The sequence below is a fragment of the Tamandua tetradactyla genome, chromosome 8, assembly GCF_023851605.1.
Source record: "Tamandua tetradactyla isolate mTamTet1 chromosome 8, mTamTet1.pri, whole genome shotgun sequence".
Lineage (NCBI taxonomy): Eukaryota > Metazoa > Chordata > Mammalia > Pilosa > Myrmecophagidae > Tamandua > Tamandua tetradactyla.
The window spans coordinates 12,776,707-12,800,786 of record NC_135334.1 but is presented as its reverse complement, the minus strand read 5'-3'; the positions used below and the strand labels follow the sequence as shown (position 1 = coordinate 12,800,786).

At 45.7% G+C, this 24,080-nt stretch overlaps 1 protein-coding gene across 3 annotated transcripts; it reads right to left on the bottom strand.

Annotated features, from left to right (window-relative positions):
- Nucleotides 1-3,152: 3,152 nt before the first annotated feature.
- HEPACAM (hepatic and glial cell adhesion molecule) lies at nt 3,153-17,373 on the bottom strand. 3 transcript variants are annotated; one of them, XM_077112564.1, is made up of 7 exons: nt 16,869-17,373; nt 7,985-8,326; nt 7,097-7,378; nt 6,765-6,864; nt 5,985-6,214; nt 5,757-5,827; nt 3,153-5,165 (listed from the first exon to the last, which is right to left on the bottom strand). In XM_077112564.1, the coding sequence occupies exons 1-7, from the start codon at nt 16,951-16,953 to the stop codon at nt 4,863-4,865; spliced, it is 1,413 nt and encodes a 470-aa protein (XP_076968679.1). In that variant the 5' UTR covers nt 16,954-17,373; the 3' UTR covers nt 3,153-4,862. The 3 variants fall into 3 exon arrangements, with proteins under 3 accessions (XP_076968679.1, XP_076968681.1, XP_076968680.1); XM_077112566.1 differs by having other exon boundaries at nt 5,757-5,824; nt 6,141-6,214; XM_077112565.1 differs by having other exon boundaries at nt 6,141-6,214; nt 16,869-17,372.
- Between the last annotated feature and the right edge of the window lie 6,707 nt (nt 17,374-24,080).

Below are 24,080 nucleotides of genomic sequence, written 5' to 3'. Positions count from 1 at the left end.
CATTGCATCAAGGCACTGTTTGCTTAATTTTACCTACCTATTCATTAATTTATTCATTCACCATTCCTTCTTGCACCTCGAACTATTTCTTTGGGAATAATTTCCCTTATTCCCCTGAAATAAATCTTTCAGAAGTTTCTTTACTGCAGGTCTATGATGATAATATCAGTTTTTGTTCACCTGATCATTCCTTTATTTTACCCTCATATTTAAAAGGTTGTTTTGCTATGCACGATATTCTGGGTTTTTTAACTATTTTATTGTGGTAGGGATGGCTCTAGAGCAACCTGCCACCATTTCCTGGGACTAAATTAGTCTGGCTCCTAGGATGGGATGATAAATGTAGGCTGAATACTTCTTGGCAGTGCCTTGAGGTGAAACATCCCCTAGTGGCCTTCCTGCAGGCACATCCCTGCCCCTTTTGCCCCAAGCACATGTAAACACTTACTGGAGGTGGTCTGGCTAAAGCATGCCCATTTTATGGCATCAGGCTCATGCCTAGGGGTGTATCTCTTTGGGGAGGACATGGAGGAGGAAGGAGTAGTGTCCTTTCACTTGACTTAGGAGGGGTACACATAGATAAGATCTTCTGCCTGCTCTGACCTCGGGAACAATGGTCACTAGTGATGCTGATCTTGCTTTGTCTCTTGCCAACCAGTGCTTGTGTGAATCATGCTTTGCTGGCAACCCCAACACCTGTGAACCGTGGGAGTGGGTGAGACGCTAGGACTGCCATTTCTGGTGGCAGGCATTGTTATGTCCTTTGCTACCTCCCACACAATGAGGCTCCTCTCCCAGAGACCGTAATAGGCCTCTTTCTTTCTGACCAACTCTGGCACAGCGAACAGGGTGCCATCTGACAGTTATTTTTGTTTATCACTTTGGAGACGTTTTCTAATGACAGGAAAGTGGATTTCTAATTATTTCCACTATTATTGTTGTCCAAACATAGGTGGTTCACCTTTTTCCTCTGCTTTTAAGAACTTCTCTTTGACTTTGTAGACTATTTTATATAACTATGGAAATCTTTATATATATATCTTGCTTCTTAATCTTCCTGTAATTGTATATTTATGTCTGTTATGAGTTCTAGGAAATAGTCATTAACTTAAAATACTGTCTCTCCCTCATTCTCTCTATTCTCTCCTTTTGGAATTTTGATTAAATATTGTTAGACCTTTTCATTCTACATGATATCTTAGTATCACTTTTACATATTTTTCATCTTACCTCTCTGTGCCTTATTCTGAATAATTTCTTCAGATTTAGCTCCCAATTAACTAATTAACTCTCCAGCTGGATTTAATGTGCTGTTTAACCTTTCATTTTCATTTTATGTCAACAAATTATATTTTTATTCTAATTGTTCCATTTTGTTCCTTTTCAAATTTCATTCTTTTGATAGCTTCTTGTTGCTTGCTCACCTTTATAATTCAATATTTTATTTCTTTAGCCATTTCATAGTTATTTCATATCTTATTTTTGATCATTTCAGTATCTGAAAGGCCTTGGGAGTCTAAATCTATAGCTTTTTTTGTGTGTTTCAAGCATTTTCTAACAACTTTTTAAATGTGGTAAGATGTATAATATAACATTTCTCATTTTAACCACTTCGAAAACTGTAATACATTGGTGTTAATTATATTCACAATGTGCTGCTATCACTATCACTATTGCTTCTTTTATCTTTTGACTCTCATTCATGGTGGGTGATTTGCTTCCTTATGTATTTAGGAGCTTCTTTTTTTTTTTTTTTTGCATGGGCAGGCACCGGGAATCGAACCCGGGTCTCTGGCATGGCAGGTGAGAACTCTGCCTGGTGAGCCACCGTGGCCCGCCCTATTTAGGAGCTTTTAATTGTTAATTTATATTTGGTTGGTCCTAATCTTTGAAAATTTGGGGGTATGCAATTTTCCAAGAGGATTTGTTCTTTTTTTATTAGGAGCCTGGGATGCTAACAACTAGGGGCCACGTTATCCCCCCTCTAAGCTTAATCAGCTTAATTCAGGAGTCTCAGGTTTAGTTCCTTTCACCCTGCCACTGGCCCAACTCTCATCTCCCATTGCAGTGCTGATACATTTGCCCCTGGAACAATCCCACATTTCACGAGTGCTAAATTTTGGGGAGCTCACCTTCCTTTTTTTAAATTTTGTTTTGTTTCCGGCATCTCAGAAATGATTCCCATCTCCCGAAGGCTAGCAATGCAAAGCAAGTATGTGTTAAGCAGCACCTACCAGTTTTGAAGCAGAAGGACCTCTCAGGTACTAGCAGAAATCCCACATAGCAATCACTTTTCATCCATTGCAATCTTTGTCCCCACTACATCACTGATCAATGATCTCCTTGTTGCTAAATTTAATGCTCACTTTTAGTTCCTCTTCATAAGTGACCCCCATATCCTGGAGGCTCTCCCTTTCTTGAAACCCTCCTTTTCCTTTGAGTCTGTGATGCCACTATCTTCCAGATTTTCTCCTATCTTGCTGGCTATACTTTTTTAGCTTCCTTGGTGGGGTCTTTTTTTTTTTTTTTACTCTGTCTTTATTATATTGATGTCCACAGGGATCTATCTTCAGCTTTCTTCACTTTCACTCCATATACTTTCGTGAAATATCATCCACTGCCATATGCTCTGTGCTTGCCCTTCCAAGCTTTTATACATGTTACTCTCTTTGCAGGGAATATGTGTCCTCTCCTCTTTTTCCCACCTGTTTAAGTTCATCCTTCCACAACTAAGTTCAGGCATGCTCTCCTTTGCTGACACCCCCTACATGCATGCCTCTCCTACGTTGTTTCTGCCTTTTACACACTGTATTGCAATAATCTGCTTGCTTGTCTGTCTTCTCCTCTGCCTCCAGATTGCCTTCTGAATAGGGTTGATGGCACAATGACGTTGGATTCTCAGTGTTTAGTACAGAGTCTGGCCCACAGTAGATTAACAAATGTTTGTTGAATGAATGAAAGCACAACTGAATGAATGGGTGAGTGAATGACGATTTTGGAGCAGACAATTTGGGGTTTGAAAGAGGGTGAAAGATGATGAAAGAAGATGAAAAGAGAAAAGAGAAATGATTAGTATTTTAAAACTGTTTTCTTCTTCTTGTGTAAGTGGAATAAAGTCATCATTTCATTTCATCAAAAGTTTATTGAGCATCCAGTATATGCTAGGCACTCTGCTAGATGCTGGCAATACAAAGATGAAGATCGAAAAACAAAAACAAAACACCACTTCCTTACTTGCCCCCCAATTTAAGCAGATATGGCTTGAGTCTGGGAATCTGGTACCTCAGGGATTCCACACCAGGGCATGGGGTACAGCAAACTCTCCTCTCACCCTCACCTTTACCTCTGCATCTCAAGGCTGACCAGGATGTACCCCTCCTGCATCTCCTACTTGCCTGAGCCACTTCTGCACACATTATCTCATTATGGATGAGGCACATGGGACAGTTGGTGAATCGATTCTGGCTAGCTAGGGGGGAACTGAAAAGGCACCCCTTCTCACAGATGCCTGGGTAAGTACACTGGGGATAGGCAGCATGCTTTGGGGGGGGGCAAAATAGAAATGTTGCCACTGTGGGGGCTTGGGAAAGCTTGCCCTGGTGTAGAAGTCGGGGCTAGCAGGGTCCTGGGCTGGGTGAGAAGGAGAAGGAGCTTAGGAGGTGGGGAAGGGGCCAGGAGTGCATGGGGAGGAGAGGACAGAACACACAGAGGGCCTCCCTCTCTTTCAGCTCTTTAATTGTCCTCTTTCCTCACACAGGCAATCAGGGCATCTCCTGAAAACTGTACAAGGGGCATGGCATGTGCAGGGCCAGGCCGTAATGGCCCAGCTCAAGTCCCTCTCTATTCTGATGTTAGTGTGATTAGGGAGTCTGTCTTGTCCTGGACCCCAAGATCTGGGCACCTGGGGAGTAGGGCAGGTGGGTGGCAGGAGACCCAGGGTTGGATCGTGTTCCCCTGAGTCCCTGGAGAGCAGTAAGCCTCCCCACCTCCCGGTCCCCCCCATTTCTCCAGGGATTAGAACCTATTCTCTTACAGCTGGAGGACGCTTAATAACCTTTGCAGGGATAATGATTGTTTGAAAGGCTTGTTTTGTAAGGAAGGCAGAGAAAAGGTATGGATTCGAGTGGTTAAATACAGTTCCTCCCTTGGTCTAACTTGCTGGGACCCGCAGTGAGTGGGAAAGGAGGAATAAGTCCATCCCTTTTATTCCAGAACAGGGACAGAAAGAATGCTTGGCATACTGCTGAGGAGGTTTTGGACGAAAGCCAAGCACGGGAAGCTTGAGTCCTTTGTCCTTACCAGGGCACGGGTCAGGGGGCAAAGGAATGTGCTTGTCTTTCTCCTTCACCAACGTGTAGGTACCCAGGACCCACGTGCCCAGAGAAGGGTGCCCTGAGGCTTTGCTTTCCCAGTGATTCCCCCGGTGCTCAGAACAGCCCTGTACACTCAGGAACCGGCTTCTGGCTCCCCCTTGCTTTAGGACTTGGTCAAGTGCCTCTATCTAGACTTGCCACAATTCGGAGGGAAGGTGGAGGAGCTGGGAAACAGGAGCTCCCAAGGAAGGGCACAGGATAGTCACGGGGGATAGGTTACAGGTGTTAGTTTCCATAAAGACGCTTGCGGGACTGGGCCAGAAAATTAAGACTCTATATGGTCCTAAGAGGGCATAACCCAGACCCACCGTGAACACAACAAACGCAACCCGGATACACGTCCAGATACACGCTCCGCCGACCCGCCGCGTCCCCCCATCTGCGCAAGTTCGTGCTAGTCCACGCGCAGGATCACCCCCGCCTCCGCCCTCCAGGACTCCCCTAGCCCGGTCGCGGCCGCGGTCCCTTCCGCGGGGGTCCCGAGACGGCTCAGGCGCTGATCTCCACCCGGCTGGTCTCGTCCTGCTCGCGGATCAGGTGCACGCCGGCAGTCCGCAGTGTGCGCGAAGCGCTGCGCGAGCGGCCCGGGGAGCTGGGGGCCCGCGGCGGCGACGTGTGCGTCCGGCCGGTGGCGGGGGAGCGCGCCGGGGAACGCGGGTAGCGGCGGGCTGAGCGGATAGGCAGCCCAGGCGAGCGGCCCGGGACGGCCGGAGACACCGAGTAGCCGGGCGGACCGGGCTCTGTCGCGCTCCGAGGCTCCGGGGAGGGGTTCTCCTCTGGCTCCTGGGAGTCCTGCGAGGGATACGCCGGACACACAGGGGTCAGTAGGCAGCCGGCCCAGTCTGTGAGCGCGCCTAGTGCTAGAGGGTGCCAGGGATATCGAGGTGGGGGACAGGCAGTTCCCTCCACCCTCCCACCGCTTGGAAGGCGGCCTTTCCTTGGGTCTGGTTTTTCGTGCTGTATATAACGCATGGCGCAGTGTTGGCACGTAGTAGGTGCTCAATAAATGCTAACGTTCATTAATCCCCTTATTCGCTTCTTTTCACGGGTCTTGGCCTGCACGGGACAGGAATTAGCTGGGGAATAGTGGAGAAATCACCAGAGTTGGTGTCCAGAAACCTAGGTTTGTGGCCTACCTGCATCTGCCACTTATTTACTGATTTGATTCTGGACAAGTCAGTTTGGCTCTTTCAGCCTTGTCTTTCTAATCTCTAAAATGTGTGTGGGGGGGGCGGGGGGAGGGAGAGGTGACAAATAGTTTTCACAGAGTTCTTTTTGTGTACCCTGAAGGGGTAATGATGGGGAGAACTTAGTGGCACCAGGCATGTACGCAGTTTAAGGGGCTCATTGTGTATTTGTAGGAACCAGCTCAGAGCCGCTCACCTTGTCCTTCAGGATATAGAGCCCCATGGGGTTCTTTCGCTCCTGCTCTCCACTTCGGGGGAGTGTCTCTGCTGCACAAATAAAGAATGGAGGGGCTGGCCCAGATTCAGAACCCTCTCCACCAGCCAGCACATGCATTATTTGCTCCACTACTGGCCAAGTTCCTGACCCCCTCATCACCTCCCCCTCCAACCTTCATCAAAGGATCCCGAGCACCCAAGGTCCTACCTTGACCGCACCTCTCCCTGCTCTGCAGTCTTCGTGCAGTTGCTGGGGGAAGGGTCCCCACAGAGCTGGTGTCCTTGTTGCCCAATTCTGTCTTTTCCCAGCAGCCCACTGATCTGAGTGAAGATGGGCCCGGTGAGTGGGTGGGTGGGAGCTCACCTTCTGGTTTCAGGCGGTCGTCATTCTGATCCATGTATTCCAGGGAGTTTTGCTTCTCCAGATTCCTCTTCTTCCTGCAAATTAGTACAGCACCCCCTGAACAGAGCTATTCTGTGTGAGCAGGAGGTCTGGGGGATCCCAGGGAGGGATCTGATGGCCTTAAAAGAGGCCTTGTGATGGGAGGTTGGGCTGGGTAGGGTGGGAGTAGAGGGTCCATGAGCTTTGGAATGAGCCACACCTAGATTTGCATCCTGAGTCTCCCACGTCTTAGCCTTGTCACCGTGGGCAAGTCATTTAGCCAATCTGGTTCTTAGCGTGACTACATGTAAACTAATCCTACCTCTCCTACAGGGCTTTAAGAATTAAAAGATGGTGTGCTAACCACAGTCCCGGTGCCTGGCCCAACGTAGGTGCTCAGCAATAAAATAATGAAATAATGATAATGAAAGCATTATTATTAGTGCTACGTTTTTGTTTAGGTTGATGAGAAGAGGACATGGTTCCCTACAAAAGGTGAAATGGATCTCCTGGGAGGAAAGGCATTTAAAGAGACTGAGAAGAAAGCTTGGGGTTAGGATGGACTGAAAAATCAGCATGGTGAGAGTGTGGAACAATGAAAGTTACCCAGACTTTTTGGATGGTTTCCAGCAGGCACAGACTGTCACCAAGGTCACGAGAAGGAAGATGCCTCCCGTAGACAAAATGATGTAGAGGGAGCTTCTTCCTAGGGAGAGGGAGAGAGAGAAAAGCTGGGAGGTGGGAGAAGCCTCAGGTAGGGTAAGAGGTTTGGTGAGGACAACTTTCTGGAGTGGAAGGAAGAGAAGAGGAGCCCCAGGTGGCATGGCTGGCCAGTGCGCAAAGCCCATTTCCCACCTGACTGGGATGTCCCGAGTCCGCCAGAGGCAACTACCTCTCCAGGTGCTGGGCCCCAGAGCAGGACAGGCAGGGAGACTTACTGTATACGGTGATTTTGACAGGCAGGCTACGGCCCTGGCTGATGGGGTTCTCCACGATGCAGCTGTACAGGTCATCATCCTCCATGAGCACACGGGTGATGGTGAGCACCTTTTGGTCAGGGGACAGGAGCATGCGCGAGTCATTGAGGAGGGGTTTGCCATCCTTCAGCCAGGTGTAGCTGGGCTTGGTGCCGTTTTCATGTGAGCAGTTGAGGGTGAAGGCCTCACTGAGCTCCAGCACAGTGGTCGAAGCCACTGCCACCTGTGGCCTCGAAATGGGCACTGGGTCCCGGGGTGGGGGAGTCTGTGAGTCACAGAATACAAAGCATCTCCTACCCCTTTATTAGCTCCCTGCCTTCCAACACACCACAACTCGGTCTGTGGTCTGAAATGACCCTTCAGTGGTCATCAACCCAGTCCTTTCTCATCACTCATCCCTTCATTCATTCCTTTACCAACTATTTACTGGGCATTCAGGGTATGATGCTGAACAAGACAGCTATAGTCCCTGCCCTCCTGGACCTTATATTCCCTTCTTCCCAGGTACCTTTCCAAGACCACAGGGCTTTGGTGTCTTAAACAGATCCAGCCCAGAAAATTTTTAGCTGGGAAAGCCTAGGTCCAAGTATCTGGATTGAAATCTTGGGTCTATCACTTATTTGCTGTGTGACCTGGGCGGGTTACTCAACCTCTTTGTGCCTCGGTTTCCTCATGATATCATCTAAGTTATCATAATTATTAAATGAGTCGATATATGCAGAACACTCCGAGTACTTCCCAGCACTATATTTGGGTTAGCTGTGCCTGCCTGCCAACTTCTAACTTCCGGTGGGCTCCTTCTTGGTTCCCCAGGGGTGCTGATGGTTTTCCCTGGGCCAGCCACCTTACCGTCTACAGTGAGGTTGATGGTCTTCTCCCCGGTGAAGGTGTCATCAGTGATGGAGATCTCCACCTCGTAGGTGCCCTCATCTGCCAGCTGCAGGTCGCTGAGAAGTAGGGAGCCATTCTCAAAGAGGCGGATGCGGTCTCGATAGTCGGGCCGCAAGGTGCCGATGACCTCTGTGCCAATGGACTGCACCACGGTCACCGGCTTGTCCCGCTTCAGCTGCCACTTCACCACGGGCTTGTCACTGCTGGTGCTACTGTACTGGACGGAGAACAGGGCCGCCTTCCCCACCGTGCCATGGATCAGGCGCAACGGGCTGGTGACATTCACCCCCTCCAGGGGGTCTGTGGAAAGAAGTCCCCAGGGAGAGGGCAGTGTGAGGCTCTCCACTCCTTCCCTGGCTCCCACCTTCCAGCCCTCTGATCTCTCCACATCTTGCCCTTCTGGGCCCTTCACTCTATGTCATTCCTTGCTGCTTTTTCTTAGGTATCATCTGCTATCCGTTGTAGCTCTGTGTCTTTCACCTCCTCTGCTGTCCCTCTTTCTCAGGACACTGTTCTCTCCCCAATTCTTCTTCCATTTGGTCCTCTGGTTTTTTGGTTCTATTCCTCATTGTCTTCCTCTGGCAGAAGTTTTCAGCCAACCCACTTTCTAAGCACTCCACTCATAGAAATTTTTATTGAGCACCTACTATGTGCCAGGTACTGTTTTGTGTCCTTGGGATGTATCAATGAGCAAAGTAGACAAAAATCCCTACCCCCTGATAGGTCATTATCAGATCTTCTTGATCAGGGATTTGGAGGAGGTGGTGGTGGTAGGGGAGAAAGCATGGGAACACAGATTCCTGAAGAAAGGAGTGTGCCACAAGACGATGCCAATAAAGGGGAAACATATAGGCCTGTAGACAAACTTGATCAATTTGCAGGCATAGCATGAACTTCCCCTCTCTTTACCCTAGCTGCACGTGACATCTTACCAGACCTGCCCAGTGCAGAATGACATCACCTGAGTGGGTGGTTTTGGAAATTCACCCAAAGGCCAGTCCAATTTGCATCCCTTATGGAGGAGGGATTTGGGATGAGTAGAAGAAAGAGTTCAGAATCAGAAGGCCTTGGGAACCTAGGCTGTACCACATGCTGGCTGGGTGAACTTGGGAAAGTTATCTTTCTTATACGTAAAATAGGGCTATTAACAACAACAGAAGCTGCTGTCTTACCAAACTCACAGGATTAAAACACAGTACACATAAGTTGTTGTTGCATAGTGGAGAGGACCCAAGGTTGGGATGGGAGACCTGGGCCCTATTGTCAGTTGCATGATCTGGGCCCAGTTTCTCCATAGGTAAAAAGAGGGTGCAGGACTAGCAGATCTCATGGGTTTGCTTCAGCTCTGTAATTCTAGGATTTTGCCATCGTGACCCATGGCTGCCCCATCCAGAGACACATCTCACATTTCAGGGACCTCTTAGGTGCTTTGAGGACTGAACAGATACTATTGATTGCTGTCACCTAATGTTGCAGAGAAATACAACCATCCTATGGGATGTCTTCTGGAGAGGATGCCAGTGGGTACAGGGCTGAGTTTAGCTGAAGAGACACGTATGGAACAGGTTCTTAGCCCCTCTGCACCCCTAGTTGGTTTCTTTCAGTCATTGCCTTTCACTCCTATTTCCCATTCTGCTACTGCTACAGTTTAGAATTGGGAAAACTGTGCTGTACCTTCCCAGTCTGTGCTCATCTTCTTGTGCTTAGAGAGCCCAGACTGAACCAAGAGATAGTTAAATGAAGGTCAAAGCAAATTTTATTTACTAAGCATATTCAATCCATTATTGGAACAAGTTACTTTATTAATTAATAAGTTTCTCATCTTGGCTTGACCAAGGATAGGTCAATTGACCATCTTTTCACCTCTCTGGGCCTCAGTTTCCTCCTTGGTATAATGGGGTGGTGGGACTAGATGATCTCTAGGGGTTTTCCCAACTCTGACATTCTATGATTTACCACCTGCTGGGTATGTTAGAATCAGAAGCCGTCAAGATGGGAAGAGAAGACTCTAATGATTAATCTGACATTTGCTTTACTGTGCTGTGCTTGTTATTAAGGAGAGTTTTAATTTGGGGAAGATAGAATGGACAAAATCAACTATTTTCAAACCTTTTTTTTTTTTTTTTTTTGGCATGGGCAGGCACCCGGAATCGAACCTGGGTCCTCGGCATGGCAGGCAAGAACTCTGCCTGCTGAGCCACATGGCTCACCCTTAAACATTTTTTATTAAATATTTTTTATTTACACAAAATTTTACATAAAAATGGAAAGAAATGAACTATAGTTCCAGCTCAACTGCTTTGGCAGAAGAGATGGTGGGGACCAGGGTCATGCCTTCCTGCTCCCCTTTTCCCCCCAACCCTCAACAACAACTTGGGGAGCTACCAGGAATCCCTATGACTCTGTGTATCAAACTGAAATCTATTTGGCCACACGATCCTTAGAGTTTCTTCTAATTCTTAGTTTCTGTAATTATTTAGGTGGGATTTCCTGCCTAATGACTGCCAAGTCCTAGGCTTGGCTTGATGTAGGAAAGCAAGCTTTCAAACTTCTCTGGGTAGGCAAATAGGGTTGTTATGTGTGACTTGAAGGGGTCTGAAAAAAAAATAGCTGAGCTCCATTAAAGACTACAGTGGTGATGTTTAAAAAGCTGGGGGACATCTACCTCCCTTCTTCATGACCCTGAAAGAAGAAACAGTGGGCTTTGTATAGGAGGGTTATAGATGGCTGTGCCATCTGGGTTTTAGCAAATCTGTGACATGGACTCAAGCATCAAACTTGGAGGGATCACAGTACCATCTTCCATGGGGCTGGACAGGGGCAGTGGCAGTCCCAGTCCCAAGGAAAAGTGGAAGAGATTCTCCCTCCCCTTTTTATCTTCTCTGACCTCCCTTGGGCTTCCCTTGCCTCCTCTCCCTCCTTTCCCTTCAAGGTCTACAAGATCCCAGGAGCTGTTTTGTGCCGTCTTTTGCCCTCAAGTCTGCTCTTGCTTCCAATTTAAACTTAACTTCTTCTGGATAAAACATAGAAGAAGCTACAACCCTAAGGATGTATGCCCCAGGCCTGACATTTTGCCAAGCAAACACTGCTTCACAAAACTCCAGCCAAAATCCGAGTCCATGTTAAGTTCAGGGTTCCACAAATTTCAAGGGACACAGAACTGGGACTGCAGCCAAAGCAGGACACAGAAATGAGGAAATGGCTAACAACTACGGTCCAGAGTGGAACTAAAAAGCATTGGAACTGTTCAACCTTGAGAAGTGATTAACTCCATCATTGTCCTCAAGTCTCTGAGGCATCATTATATAAAAAGTCTTTGTTCCCACTGGAGGCTGAACAAGAGGAAATTAATATTGCAGCAAAATATATCTATCAACATAAACAATGCCACACTGGTTCACATCAGTGTTCCCTCCTCAAGTAGGTTTAATTTCTGCTGAGACACTTAGGAATATCAAGCGTCCCTTAATAGCCTCTTCCCTTAAAGAAACCATGTCTACTCACTTTTATATATCCTTTTTGTGGCCAAATTTTCCTTTTACTAGTTCCTGCTTTAAATTTACCATTTGAAAGTGCCAGTTGAGTGGTGCCAAATTTGTGTACCAGATTTGTCCCTATATGCCTTATCCATACTCTATAACACCAAGGACTACAGTCATATCCCACTTTTTTTTTGTATGCTATATGGTGGGTCACATTTCATTATTTTTCCATGTGACTTACCCCATTATTGCAGCACCATTTGTTGAATTTTTTTTTTTTTTAAGTGCATGGGCCAGAGTTATATCCCTTTTTAACTGAAGGGTATTTTGTTTTGTTTGGATCTGTCTTCATAAAGAAGTCCCTCCATCTCTGGCTATTGTAGACATCCTTTTCTGTGCTTTCTCCAATTGTATTATTTCCTTTTTAAGGTGTGGTCGACCAGAGCAGCTTACAATAGTCAAGCACTGCATACAGCATGGTATTATAATAGGAAAAAAAAAAAACCCACAACGTGCTTTTTTCTTGTGCTGTTATCCTGTTGAGGCAGACAAGGTTAAGTCCATAACCCTGTGGATAGGGGGTGGGGCCTTGCCAGAAGCATGAGATTTTCAAATGTCAACCATTCAGGGAAGTGGGAGAAAACCAGGAAACAGAAACTGCAAAGAAGCCCTTGGGATCTATGAAGAGAGGGGACTTGGTAGCTTTCTATTTACACTTCAGAGTGTAGGTATTCAGTTATATGGACCTAGTTAATAAGTGTTAAGATGGCATATAGAGATTTACCATATTCGTGGATTGGAAGACTCACTATTTTTAGGCTGTCAATTTTCCCAAATGGTTTTATAAATTTAATACATTATCAATCAAAATCCCAGGCAGTTTACTCTCTCTGTTTACATGTCTGTGTGCAAAATGACAAGCTGATTCTAAAATTTATATGGAAAGACAAAAAGCCAACCAAAGCTGAGGCAATTTTAAGGAAGAAGATCAATGTAGGATTTCAGTACCGGATGACAAGACTTACAAAGCTACAGTAATTAAGAGTTGTGAAATTGGCACAAGGGCAGACACATAGATCAATGGAATGGAGTCCCCAAAACACACTTATATGTGATCAAAATTTATGATAAAGGTGACACTGCAGTATAGTAGAGGGAATTTTTTTTTTTATTACCAATAGCAATAAAATAAGTGCTGGGTCACTTAGATAGCCATGTAGGAAAAAAACCATGAATCTTGACCCTAACCTCCCATCTTACACAAATATCAATTTTAGAGAGATTATAGTTCTAAATGTGAAAGATCAAAAAATTCAATTTTAGGAAGATAACATATGAGAATATCTTCATGACTTGAGCGCGGGCAAAGATTTCTTAGACAGGAGCCAAAAGAAGGAAAACACACATTGGACATATGAATTGGGGTCTTCTGTTCATCAATGGACACCATTAAGAGAGTGAAAAGGCAAGCCCTAGAGTGGAAGGAGATATTGGCAATACATATATCCCTCAAAGGACTTGTCCTGAAAATATTTTTAAAACTCTTGGGCAGGCAACAATGGCTCAGTGGCAGAGTTCTCACCTGCCATGCCAGAGACCTGGGTTCAATTCCCAGAGCCTGCCATGCCAAAGAAAAAAAACGGGGAGGGGGGAATTCTTACAAATCAATAATAATAGTAATTTGAAAATCCAGACCACTAAATAGAAAAATGAACAAAAGACTAGAAACAGGCAATTCACAAAACAAAATATCTATCTGGCCAATAAGCCTATGAAAAGGATTCAGATCTATTAATTATCTATTAACCTCACACTCACTAGAATTGTTAAAATGAAAACAAGAAAATGCACTTCCTGGCAAAGTCGTGCAACATCTGGAACTCACACTACTGCTGGAGTTATAAATTGATACAACCACTTCTGAAAACCATTTGGTCATATCTGCTAAAGCTAAACACCCACATAACCTATGCCTTAGCACTTCCCCTCCTAGGTTTATTCCCCCAAAGAAATAGGTATGTACATTCATCAAGAGAAACGTACTAGAATGCTTTTAGCAACTCTTTTCATAAAGCCCCAAACTGGAAACAACCAGAGTTTCTATTAAGGTTGAGTAGATAAATAAATTGTAGAATAGTAATACAATGGACTGCTGTGTTCAGCTTTGAGACCAAACAAGTTACAATTACACTGACAACATAGATGAATCTAACAAACTTGCTGTTCAGCAAAAGAAGCCAGACACAAAAAAATGTATAAATGTTTCCATTTGTGTAAAATTCCAAGACAGACAAAATTAGTTTGTATTAGAAGCTAGAATACCAGTGTAACCCTGTTGCAGGGTGGGGTGAGGGGCGAGTGATGGGAAATGAAATAATATGAGGGTGCGTCCAAGGGGCTGACATGTTCTACTTCTTCATCTGGAGGCTGGTTACATGTGCTTGTTCACTTTTTAAAGATCCATCAAACTCTATCCTTACACTAAATGCAATTTTCTGTACGTAACTTTCAATTATAACAACAGTAACAACAACAATACGAGATGTCCCCTACATTGTGGAAGTGGACTTGGGGCTAAAAAGAATGGAATCCAGGAATGGAATTCTTCCTATTGGATCCCTTGATGATGCAAATCAAATTATCTAGACTTATGACATGCTGTGTTTATATCTGTGAATTAGTGGCTTAGATTCTACAAAAGCATTGTTTGGCTGTACAATAAATTGGGCTGGGATAAATCTAGGAAAGCCTCATTAGTCCACACTAGGAACAGGGTTTTAGTGACTGATTACTTGCTTGATTGCTACTGAGCTAGCTTAGTGGTTGCTGCCGTAACCACAAGGAGAAGGTAAATCTTTGGAAGCTACACTGTCGGTTCCCCTGTTCTAGTGGCAATCTTAAAAACTACTTTTCCCAGACTCCCTTGCAGTTAGGTATGGCCATGTGGCTGGGTGCTAGCCAGCAGAACTACTAGAAGTGATAGGAATCACTTTTGAGCCTTGTCTGCCATGCATGATTCTCCATGGTTTTTTGTTTGTTTGTTTTCAAATTCTCTACTGGCAGAAACGGAAGTAAATCTCATGGTGACCTTTGGAAACCTATGTTGAAGTTGATAGGGCCTCCATCGGCTTGGTCCTTGAAACACTTCATGGAGCTGAGTCCTTCCCCTTCCAAAGCCTCATTCTGAAACTGCATTGGGCTAGTACATGGTTAGTGTCAGGAACTTAAAATTTGGAATTTGTTTGTTACAAACGAGACATTTTCCTAAATGATCTGTGGAGGATGGCAGGAATTCCTTAGAGTATCTCAGCTCTTTATTGTTCTTTAGTCCACAGCAGCACAATGGCCTGAGCCTGCACCATCACACTGTGCTTCAGGCATAACTAAGACCTTCTTACATTTAGGATTTTTGGGGTTCTATTTATTAAATTACTTTTTTCTTACACAGGAGATCCTTTGTCACCTTTTTTTTTTTATCCTAGTCACACTCGGACTGACAAGATCTTAACTACGTTTTTTGTCTTTATTATTAGATGACCTGAAAGAGTTTATGGACATCCCTGATTTGTAGATTTCACTGTGCACTTCCTCTTACCAATTCATTGAATCCATACCTTCTGCTCTCATTATTTCTTCAACTCGGTCATCTCCAGACTGCTCTCACTAATATTGTCAGTAATCTCTTGATTGCTCAACCCATGGACTCTTTTGGATCTTTAGCTGCTGGACCTCTGTGATCCCTTTGGTAATGTTGATGCATTCCTGAAAAATCTCTACACCTTTGCCTTTCCAGACATCACAGCCTTCTCATTCTCCCTCTGTCCCTCTGACCGTTTCTTCCTGGTCTCCTTCAGAGGCTTTCTTTCTCTGCCTTCTACAAGTGTGGGGTTAGCTATGTTCAATTTTCAGCCCACATGTTTCTCCTCCTAAATGATCAATGTATTCCCATTGTTTCCCACCTATGGGTTGACAGCTTCCAAATACCTCTCTCCAACCCTTCTGACCTCTCCACCTTCAGGTTCAGGCTATTCAACATTTTCACAAGAAAGTGCCAGAAGTGGGAAGTATTGAGCAAGCACAACATGTACAATGCAAAATTCTAATCATCATATCCCACTGCCCTATCTCATTTTTTTGCTAAAGATTTCACACAGAATCTTTTCTTCCCTTTCCAGAGCCTCCCACTTCCCATCAGTTACTAAGTCCCAACTTTACCTGCAAAATATTATCTCTACCTGCCTTATTCCCTTTGTCTTGATTGTAATTCAAGCTTCTGCTTTTTTTCCCTGAACTATTGCATTTGCCTCTTTCCCCCTCCAATGCCTTACTACAGACTGAGTGAACTATGAAATGTATGTCTGACCTTGCCTTCCTCCAAGTTAGAACCATTCAATGCATCTTCTCCCAGCCATCATTTATGGACTGTATTCCAGGTTTCCTGGTATGGGTGACAAGCTCTTGCCTAATTCAATACACATTTTCCTCTCCAGCAATGTGTATCGCTGTGCTCTCCTTAAACACACAAATGCCATATCAAGCTGTTGACCTCTTCCCATTTTCCCGGACTATTATGCCCATGCCTATTCAATTTTCTCATCCTTCGAAATTTAGTTCAGATGTTATCTCTACCAGGAAACCTCCCCTGTATTCCCCAACTCTGCACCATCACCACCAGCTTCCGGTCTGGAGTAGGCACCCTTTTCTGATGCCGATGCACCCTAGGCATATTTGATTCATAGTTTCCACAACCTTCGCATTTCATTGAAATGACCTTTGCATCTGTTTGCCCCACTAAATTGTGAATTTCTAGGTTCTCTAATTGTGTTCTAAAAAAAAAAAGATCAATTCTCCAAGGTTGGTGACAGTACAGGAAATAAATATCTATGGCATAGGTGAGTTATGGATAGATGGATGTTACTCTTCAAGAACCAGAAATTTCATTATCACCAAAGCTTCTTTCCTCTTCCTTGCTGTTTTACACTTAGAGAAGCCGGAATAAAACCAAGATTTCACCCCCTCCCTAAAGTCCCACCATAACCCTTTGGAGAGAATGTTGGACTGGCCCACGCCAACAAGTCATTCCATACGAAATGGCTCAGCGCCATCCATCCAATGTACTGAATGCTGTGGGAGCTCCACAGTCATGCAGCCTTTTGGGGGAGGGGGGCAGAAGCCAGGCACACGGAATGAAGAAATACATTCCACATTGATGCCTGAATTCACTGCGAATCTTCCCACGGCAGCTGAGCTCTCTCCCCTCCTTCCACCCCAAAGGCATCAGGCCCTCAACCCACCCCTCCCTCTCTTTTGAAAGCCCAAGGTCCCTTCTCCAGACCCTTTCTTACCCGTCTGGCCCCTACCTGTCTGGATCAGAAGAAGGTAGACAAAAGGAGTGAAGCGCAAGGCACTAGAGGCTCTGGACAGGACTTCCCTTTCTCTCTTCATTTTGGGTGGCGTTCTCCAGCTCTGGCGCAGACAATTAGCATGATTTCTCCACTCTGGGCACGTCCCTTTGTACCACTAGGAGTTTCTATGCCTGAACACAACCCTGCCAACTTCCCTGTGAATACACAGAGCTCTGTGTATTGCTGGATTTGTTCTTTCCTCTCTCTCAGACTTAGCATTTTCTAGTTTCAAAGTCCTACATCCCCAGTTTGGAAGGGGTATCTGCTCAGAAGATAATCACTAATAGAGGTTTCAGTCTGGTGGGTCCTGGTGGCCTGGCAGTCCCGGGCTCATCTGCTTTGAGCCCCACTACCAGGGGGAGATAAAGATTTGGGTTCAGTGAGGGGACTGGGATGGAATACAGACTGAACTGGACCTTGTGTCCTAACCTGCCTTGTTTCTTTTTTCCTGAGAGGGAGGGTGCATGCCAGAGACAGACCTCCAATGAGCTCTGAAAAGGGAGGGAGGGGAGCTTTTAAAAGCTGGAAAATGAGACACTCCAGAGAATTGCTGAAGAAATAAGAAGTCCTGTTCCATCCCAGAGGAAGAAGGTTGGAAAATGGCTTGAATTCTAGTTTTCATACCTATTCTCATTCTGCTTGGGATTCTGTTTCCTACCGTAGAATCACATGCAGGCTGGGGTCCTTTGTCCAGAAGTCACTCTCTTCACTCTCCTGGACTCCAGTCAAGTTTTTAGTACAAGTTAGAGCCAAGATGAAGGCAATGCCTTAACAGCTAGCACCCTAGGGTTCTGGAACCAGTTTAGCAGCTTAGCAGGCTCCTCTGCTCTGTAGATGAGAAGAAATGCCCTAGCTGTACTCTGACTCTCCATTATATATCCAAACCTTCTCACAAGGGCTGTCCAGAGGGATTGTGTGTTTACTAACTGTGTGTTCTTGGCACAATTTCACAACCTCTCTGAGCCTCAGATTTCACATCCATAAAATGGGATTAGGAAACAATAGCTTCCTAATAGGAATTATTTGGAGAATTGACGGAGATTGCCTATCAAGTTCTTTGTTACAGAGATGATACTTTAACATTTTTTAACCACCTTTCCTTCTTTTTCTTTTTCGTTCATGCAAGTGAGACCAACGTTCACAATTCCCCTTCTGGTCATCTTTAACTCTGGATCTTAGTTTTGCAAATGCAGTAATTATCTCTCCCTAAATATTCTTTTTTTTGCATGGGCAGTCACCGGGAATCAAATAAATATTCTTTTTATGTATCAGAGAAATATTCTGAGTGGACCAGGTTTCTAGAATTGAAAAATTATTCCATAGTCCATCTGAGCCAAGCAGGGGAATTGCTGGGAGAAAACTGGGAACCTTTGGTATTGGGAGTCACAGAGGAATTTGAAAAAATATTCTGAAATAAATAAGTGAGTTTTTTTTCTTCTGCATTTCTGTGTACATGACTTTTCCCTAGGCAGCTCAAGGTAACTGTCTCCCTCTGGAGGTGTTAATGTTGTTCTTAGTGGACACATCGAGAAAAAGAAAAAGTTAACATTCAGCTTCTGACATCTAAAATAACATTTTAGGGTCGGTAGAAAGAGGAAAGGCTTGAAAACCAGACTTTGTAAGAAACAAAAGGATATTCTAATTTCTTTTATCTTCCTCTTTCACAGATCAAGGAATCACAGAGATCATATGGGCTCTTCCACAGTATAGGCAAATCACTTCTTTTTTTTATTTTTTTATTTTTGGCGGTGCATGGTCTGGGACTCGAACCTCGGTCTCCTGCATGAAACAAATCACTTCTTTTGCCTGTAAGGCTGGGCCATGAGGCTTATTGTCTGGGAGTAAAAGGAGGATAATCATATCAGGAAATAGAAAACACATCTTTCTTAGTCTGAGGGATTAGGGAAAGAAAATGGGATAGATAGGGAGCTAAGAGGGATTAAGTTCTTAATGTACCCCTTCTTCTCAGTTTCCTTATACCCCACAGAATTTGCAAGTGCCCCAAAGTGCCCACAAGCTCCCTTGAGGGGTTTCAGAAGTGCTGAGAGGGCTAAAAGGATGGCAGAATGCTGGTCAAGGAGCAAAGGGGCCACACTGCAGAGATTTTGAGATTGGAGCCATCTACTGTTGTGGAGGGAGCCAGCATGCTGCTCCTCAGACTAAGCAGCCACCTAGATCTTTGTGCAGGGACCTGTAAGGAACCCTGAGAGCACCACACAGATCCAAGGATCCCGTCTTCCATTGCCACGAGGTTACATAAGCCACACCACCTCCATTCACACCATCCCTTCTTACAGAGGAGCTTGGGTGGGAGAGGAAACCTGAAAGACTGACTGAGCAATTACCTGAGTTGCTCAAGCAAAAACTGAGCTATGAAACGGATGTTAAAATTGTTAGCTCCCAAAGAAGATATACAAATGGCCAACAAGCACATGAAAAAATGCTCACACCATTAGCCATTAGGGAAATGCAACTCAGAACCACAGTGAGCTATCACTTCACACTCACAATGATGGCTATAATAATAATAGTAATAATAAAGCAGGGAATAAGCATTGGTGAAGATGCAGAGAAATAGGAACCCTCATACATTGTTGGTGGGAATGTAAAATGGTGCAGCTGTTTTGGTATGTGATTTATCAGTAATGGTGCAGCTGCTTTGGAAAGGAGTTTGATAGTTCTTGAAAAGATAAACATAGAATTACCATATGACATGATAATTCCACTCTTAGGTATATATTCAAAAGAATTGAAAAGAGATACTCAAACTAGTACTTGTACCCGAATATCATAGAAGCACTATTCACAACAACCTAAGGTGGAAACCATTCAAGTGTCCATTAATGGATGAATGGATAAACGAACTAGTATATCCGTACGATGGAATATTACTCAGTTATAAAAGGGAATGAAGTACTGATACAGTGTGAATGAACCTTGAAAATGTTTTTCTAAGTGAAAGAAGCCAAACTCAAAACATTGCATATTGTATGGTTTCATTTATACGAAATACCAAGAATAGATAAATTCTTAGAAACAGAAAGTAATTTGGTGGTTGCTAGTGGCTGGGGTGAGCAGGGAATAGGGGGTGAACTGTTAAATGGGTACAGAGCTTTACTTTCAGGTGGTAAAATGTCTGGGAACTATAAGAGGTGAAGATTCCACAATGTGAATATACTAAATGTCCCTTTAAAATGGTTAATTTTATGTTAAGTGAATTTCATTTCAATAAAAAAATAACAACATTGGATCAACTGGGCTTACCAGGATGGATTAAAGATTAGTTTTCCTCTGCTGCCCTGAGAAATGGGAGGCTCACAACGGAGATCACAGCACCTACAAAGATCCAATGCAACAATATTTCCTCCGTATTTGTGACTGTAGAATGAGCAATTTTGCATTAATGGTTCAGGGGTTTGGAAAGGAGTTTGACGGTTCTTGTAAAGATGAAGAGAGGAGCAGCTATTTGGAAGGTATGCTTATTATCATCTGCTCATGTGCCTTTCTTTCCAATAACAGAGAGTTTTTTGCTGTTAAGGACCGGGTTTCCTTTGTCTCTGTATCTTGGTGCCTAACACAGGGCCTGGCACATAGAAGGTGCTTGATGGATGTTTGTTGAATGTTGGATGAATGAGAACTTGCCTCATTTCCTCCAGGGTGCTTCTCAAGCGGCTGGATAGAATAAAGGACAACTGTAAGGGGAATCTGGCACAGAAAGAGCAGGGAGGGCAAAAGGTAATGACAACAGATGCAGTTTATTTGGAAAGTGATCCCATAAAGCAGATGGTATATTGGAGGATTGAGACATGGAAGGGAAGGAAGCCAATAAAGAGTGCATATCAAGCAAACAACTACAGTGGACAGCTAGAGCATAATCCTGCTGGAGAACTTTAGCAGGCAGCGAAGAACATGCCTCAGAGTTATCCCATCAACAGGCAAGAGTCCTAGGGTATTTATCCACCAAGTGCCATCAGATATTGGTTGAGGGATGTTCCTGAAGGATGAGGGGAGATTACTTCCCCAGACTTCTGGCTTGCCCCTCAAATGGAGGCACCTCATCCAAACCTTCTTCTCCCCTCTAATTGCTCTAGTTGTAAACTACTCCTAACCCTATCAGACACTTTATCTACATTTGCTCATTCAATTCTCCCAATATCCCTTTTTGGAAGATTATAATCCCATTTTACGAACATGAAAGCCTAAAATTTCAAGAAGTTAGCAGCCTGGTACAGCCACGTGGCTACTAAGTGGCAGGACTTGGGTTAGCAACTCAACTCATCGGTAGGAAATCCACCTCCTGTGTGCTCGAGTCAAAGTCCTGGTCTAACCTTTTACCCCAAGCAACTACTTTCCTAGTAAGTGCCAGGAAATCAGGTGGCTCTCTCTTTCTACTCTTTGGACCCTCGACTATCACTGGATGTATTTTTGATTCTTTGCTCCATAAACCTGTATTCGAATAGGGTCACAGTTGTCCCTGCCGTAAGTTCGGTTTGCCAGGAGAGAGAGAGAGAGAGAGAGAGACAGAGAGAGACAGAGACAGAGACAGAGACAGAGACAGAGAGAACAGAGACAGAGACAGAGAGAGAGAGATGGAGACGGAGACGGAGACAGAGACGGAGACAGAGACAGAGAGAGGACTAAGGAGAAAAGCACCAGCCCAAGAATTTGTAGAGTTGCAGGGTATTGCCTGGGAAACCAGGAATCTGTGTGAGGCTTTTGTGTCAGGAGGAGGCAGAGCTGGCTGTTCCAGCAATCTCTGAACAAGAGACAGATTAGCAAGCTCACTGTTGGAACAAAACAAGCTTTTTGTGGGCCTGGACAGTGAAGAAGGCTCCCTCCCCCACAAAGAATGTTTTTCCTCTCCCTACTCTTGTAAAATTTCTTTTAGGTGATCCTACTCCAGGTACCTTCAAGAAACATCAAATAGAAAGTGGAGATGTGGTAAAAATCATCTTCCTACCCTTCAGAGACTTTATCCTAATAACTGGTTTTGCTGCCGGCAGAGTTCTGTAAACGTGTGGAGTCACTCAGAAGAAAGGGGTTCTGCAGAAAGACGGCATCTCAAAAAGGGGTGGGATTTAATGGGGGAAAAAATGTGCTCACGGGGGTGGCATGGGGTTCTGGGTAAATTTAGGGAAGGTAGAGAGGAGGTGCTCCCATTTCAGTTCCAGAAAACTGAAAAACATCAAAGCCTTTAATGCTGAGAGAAAATATTTAGTTTCTGAATAGAATTCCCGCCCCTTGGGAAACTGAGAGGGGTTCAGGCTTGTGTCCATGGTTGCTTAACATGCTCTATTCAGCAACTCTCTAGAGGAACAAAGAGGAGAAACTGGCATTAAAGTATTGGAAAGGCCCGGCTTTTGCTGACCTATTTAAGATGCAGTGAAAACATTCTAGAGAACATCTCTGGAGTTCTGTTCTTGCAAAGCCTCAGCTGTTAAATATGAATAAGTTGAAAAGTCATGGGGAAAGCCACAAATTACCCCCCAACTCGTGAAAGCTTTCATTGTCTCCTGTCCCCCAGAGCCTCGGATGGCGTCCACGCACCAACCGTGTCCCTGGGAAGAGTGTGCTACCTCCCCCCACTCTGGCCCTCCTCCCAAAGAGGGAGGAACAGAAGTGGAAATCAGCTTTTTATGTTCAATGTTTAAACGTTGCCTACTGCTTAAACAGCACTGCGTATTCCAGGCATTAAAGAGGGGTGGGCTGCAGGACAGGGGGAAAGGTGGTACGTCCAAAAGTAAAAGACTAAGTGGAGGCCCTGAACCTTCAGGAGTGCATGACAGGGAGACAGGGACTAGGAAGTAAGCCAAGCTGAGTTCCTTGAACTGCTACACTCACACACACTGCACCAGCACCACGACCTGCGGCTTTCCCCACAGGCCATGCACCTGAACCCCATCACCTGCTCCCCCACCACACTTGAAGCACCCCTGCCCCTCTCCCTCATGCGTTCCCCCCCCCCCCCCACCGCACACGCACATATGCCTGCCCCGGTCTGACCCACCTCTCCTGCCACTCCCAAGACCCATGCACCCGGGCCCAGCCCCTTGACCCCCACATCCCCCACCCTACCCCCTGCAGGCGGTCACCTGCACATCTGGGCTGCAGGCACTCACCTTCATACCTTGGACGCACCCATCCCCAGCCCATACACTCGTGAACCCTCCCCAAACGCTCTTCTTGCACCGCCAGCTCTGCGCATGTGTACATCAGTGTCCTGGTCTCCCCCCCAAACCTGCAGACTGTACCCCTGCCACACCACCTTCCCAGCTCTGGGTAAGTGTTGACCTACATATCCAGGCTACACCTGCCCCCAGGCCACGCAGGTGCAATCCTGACCCACTGTCCCTGAGCTCTGTGCACGCGCACACCAGGGCCCTGCCCCCCAGACCCCTGGACTCACACAGCCACATCTTCCCAGCTGGCACCCATGCATCCATGCACCGACCTCTTGACCCCTGAACCCCACCGCCCCTGCCCCGCACATGTGCACACCCTTGCTCCACTCCCTGTACAAGTGCCCCGTTCCCAAACATGGCAAGTGCTCATGTGAACATCTCTGCCACATAGCCTCCACACTGCAAATGCATTCACCCCCACCCCACCCCACCTTGCACCTATGCACCCGTGTCAGGGCCCCTGCCCACCCGACCTCACCCACTCCTGACACATGTCCCACAACCCCTGTGACCTGTGCCCTGCCCCTGCATTCACATCCTTACTCCCCTGGATCCCTCCCCTTGTGCAAGGACACATGCATCCTGCCCTCCTTGTGCCCAGACCTCTGTGCCCTGTACCCTACACCTATGAACCCCATGCTTCATAGGCCCACCAACATCCTGCCCACGAGACAGCCCCCATGCATCTGCACAGCACTCCCATCCACCTCCCACCACACCCTATCTCTCTGTCACTGTGCTCCAAGGCCTGCCTGAGCTGCACTCTGCCCCCACACTGTACCTCCACAACCTCATGCCTTGTACCCCAAGCTCACAGGCACCAGTATAGCATCCCAAATCCATGCCTATACCTGTGTCACAACCCATTGTGCCTTGCCCCAAGCACCACTCCCTACCCCACACCCATCCTGCAAATACAAAGTTTAAGACTACTGAATGAAATCCACTTCCAAAGTAACCTTATCAAGATATGTATGTGCCTTCA

Coding starts and splice junctions, on each gene's coding strand:
- HEPACAM (XM_077112564.1), bottom strand. CDS start 16,953: ATGAAGAGAGAAAGGGAAGTCCTGTCCAGAGCCTCTAGTGCCTTGCGC. Junction 8,327..16,868: donor CCTTCTTCTGATCCAGACAG/GTAGGGGCCAGA, acceptor TTCTTTCCACAG/ACCCCCTGGAGGGGGTGAAT. Junction 7,379..7,984: donor CATCAACCTCACTGTAGACG/GTAAGGTGGCTG, acceptor CCCGGGACCCAG/TGCCCATTTCGAGGCCACAG.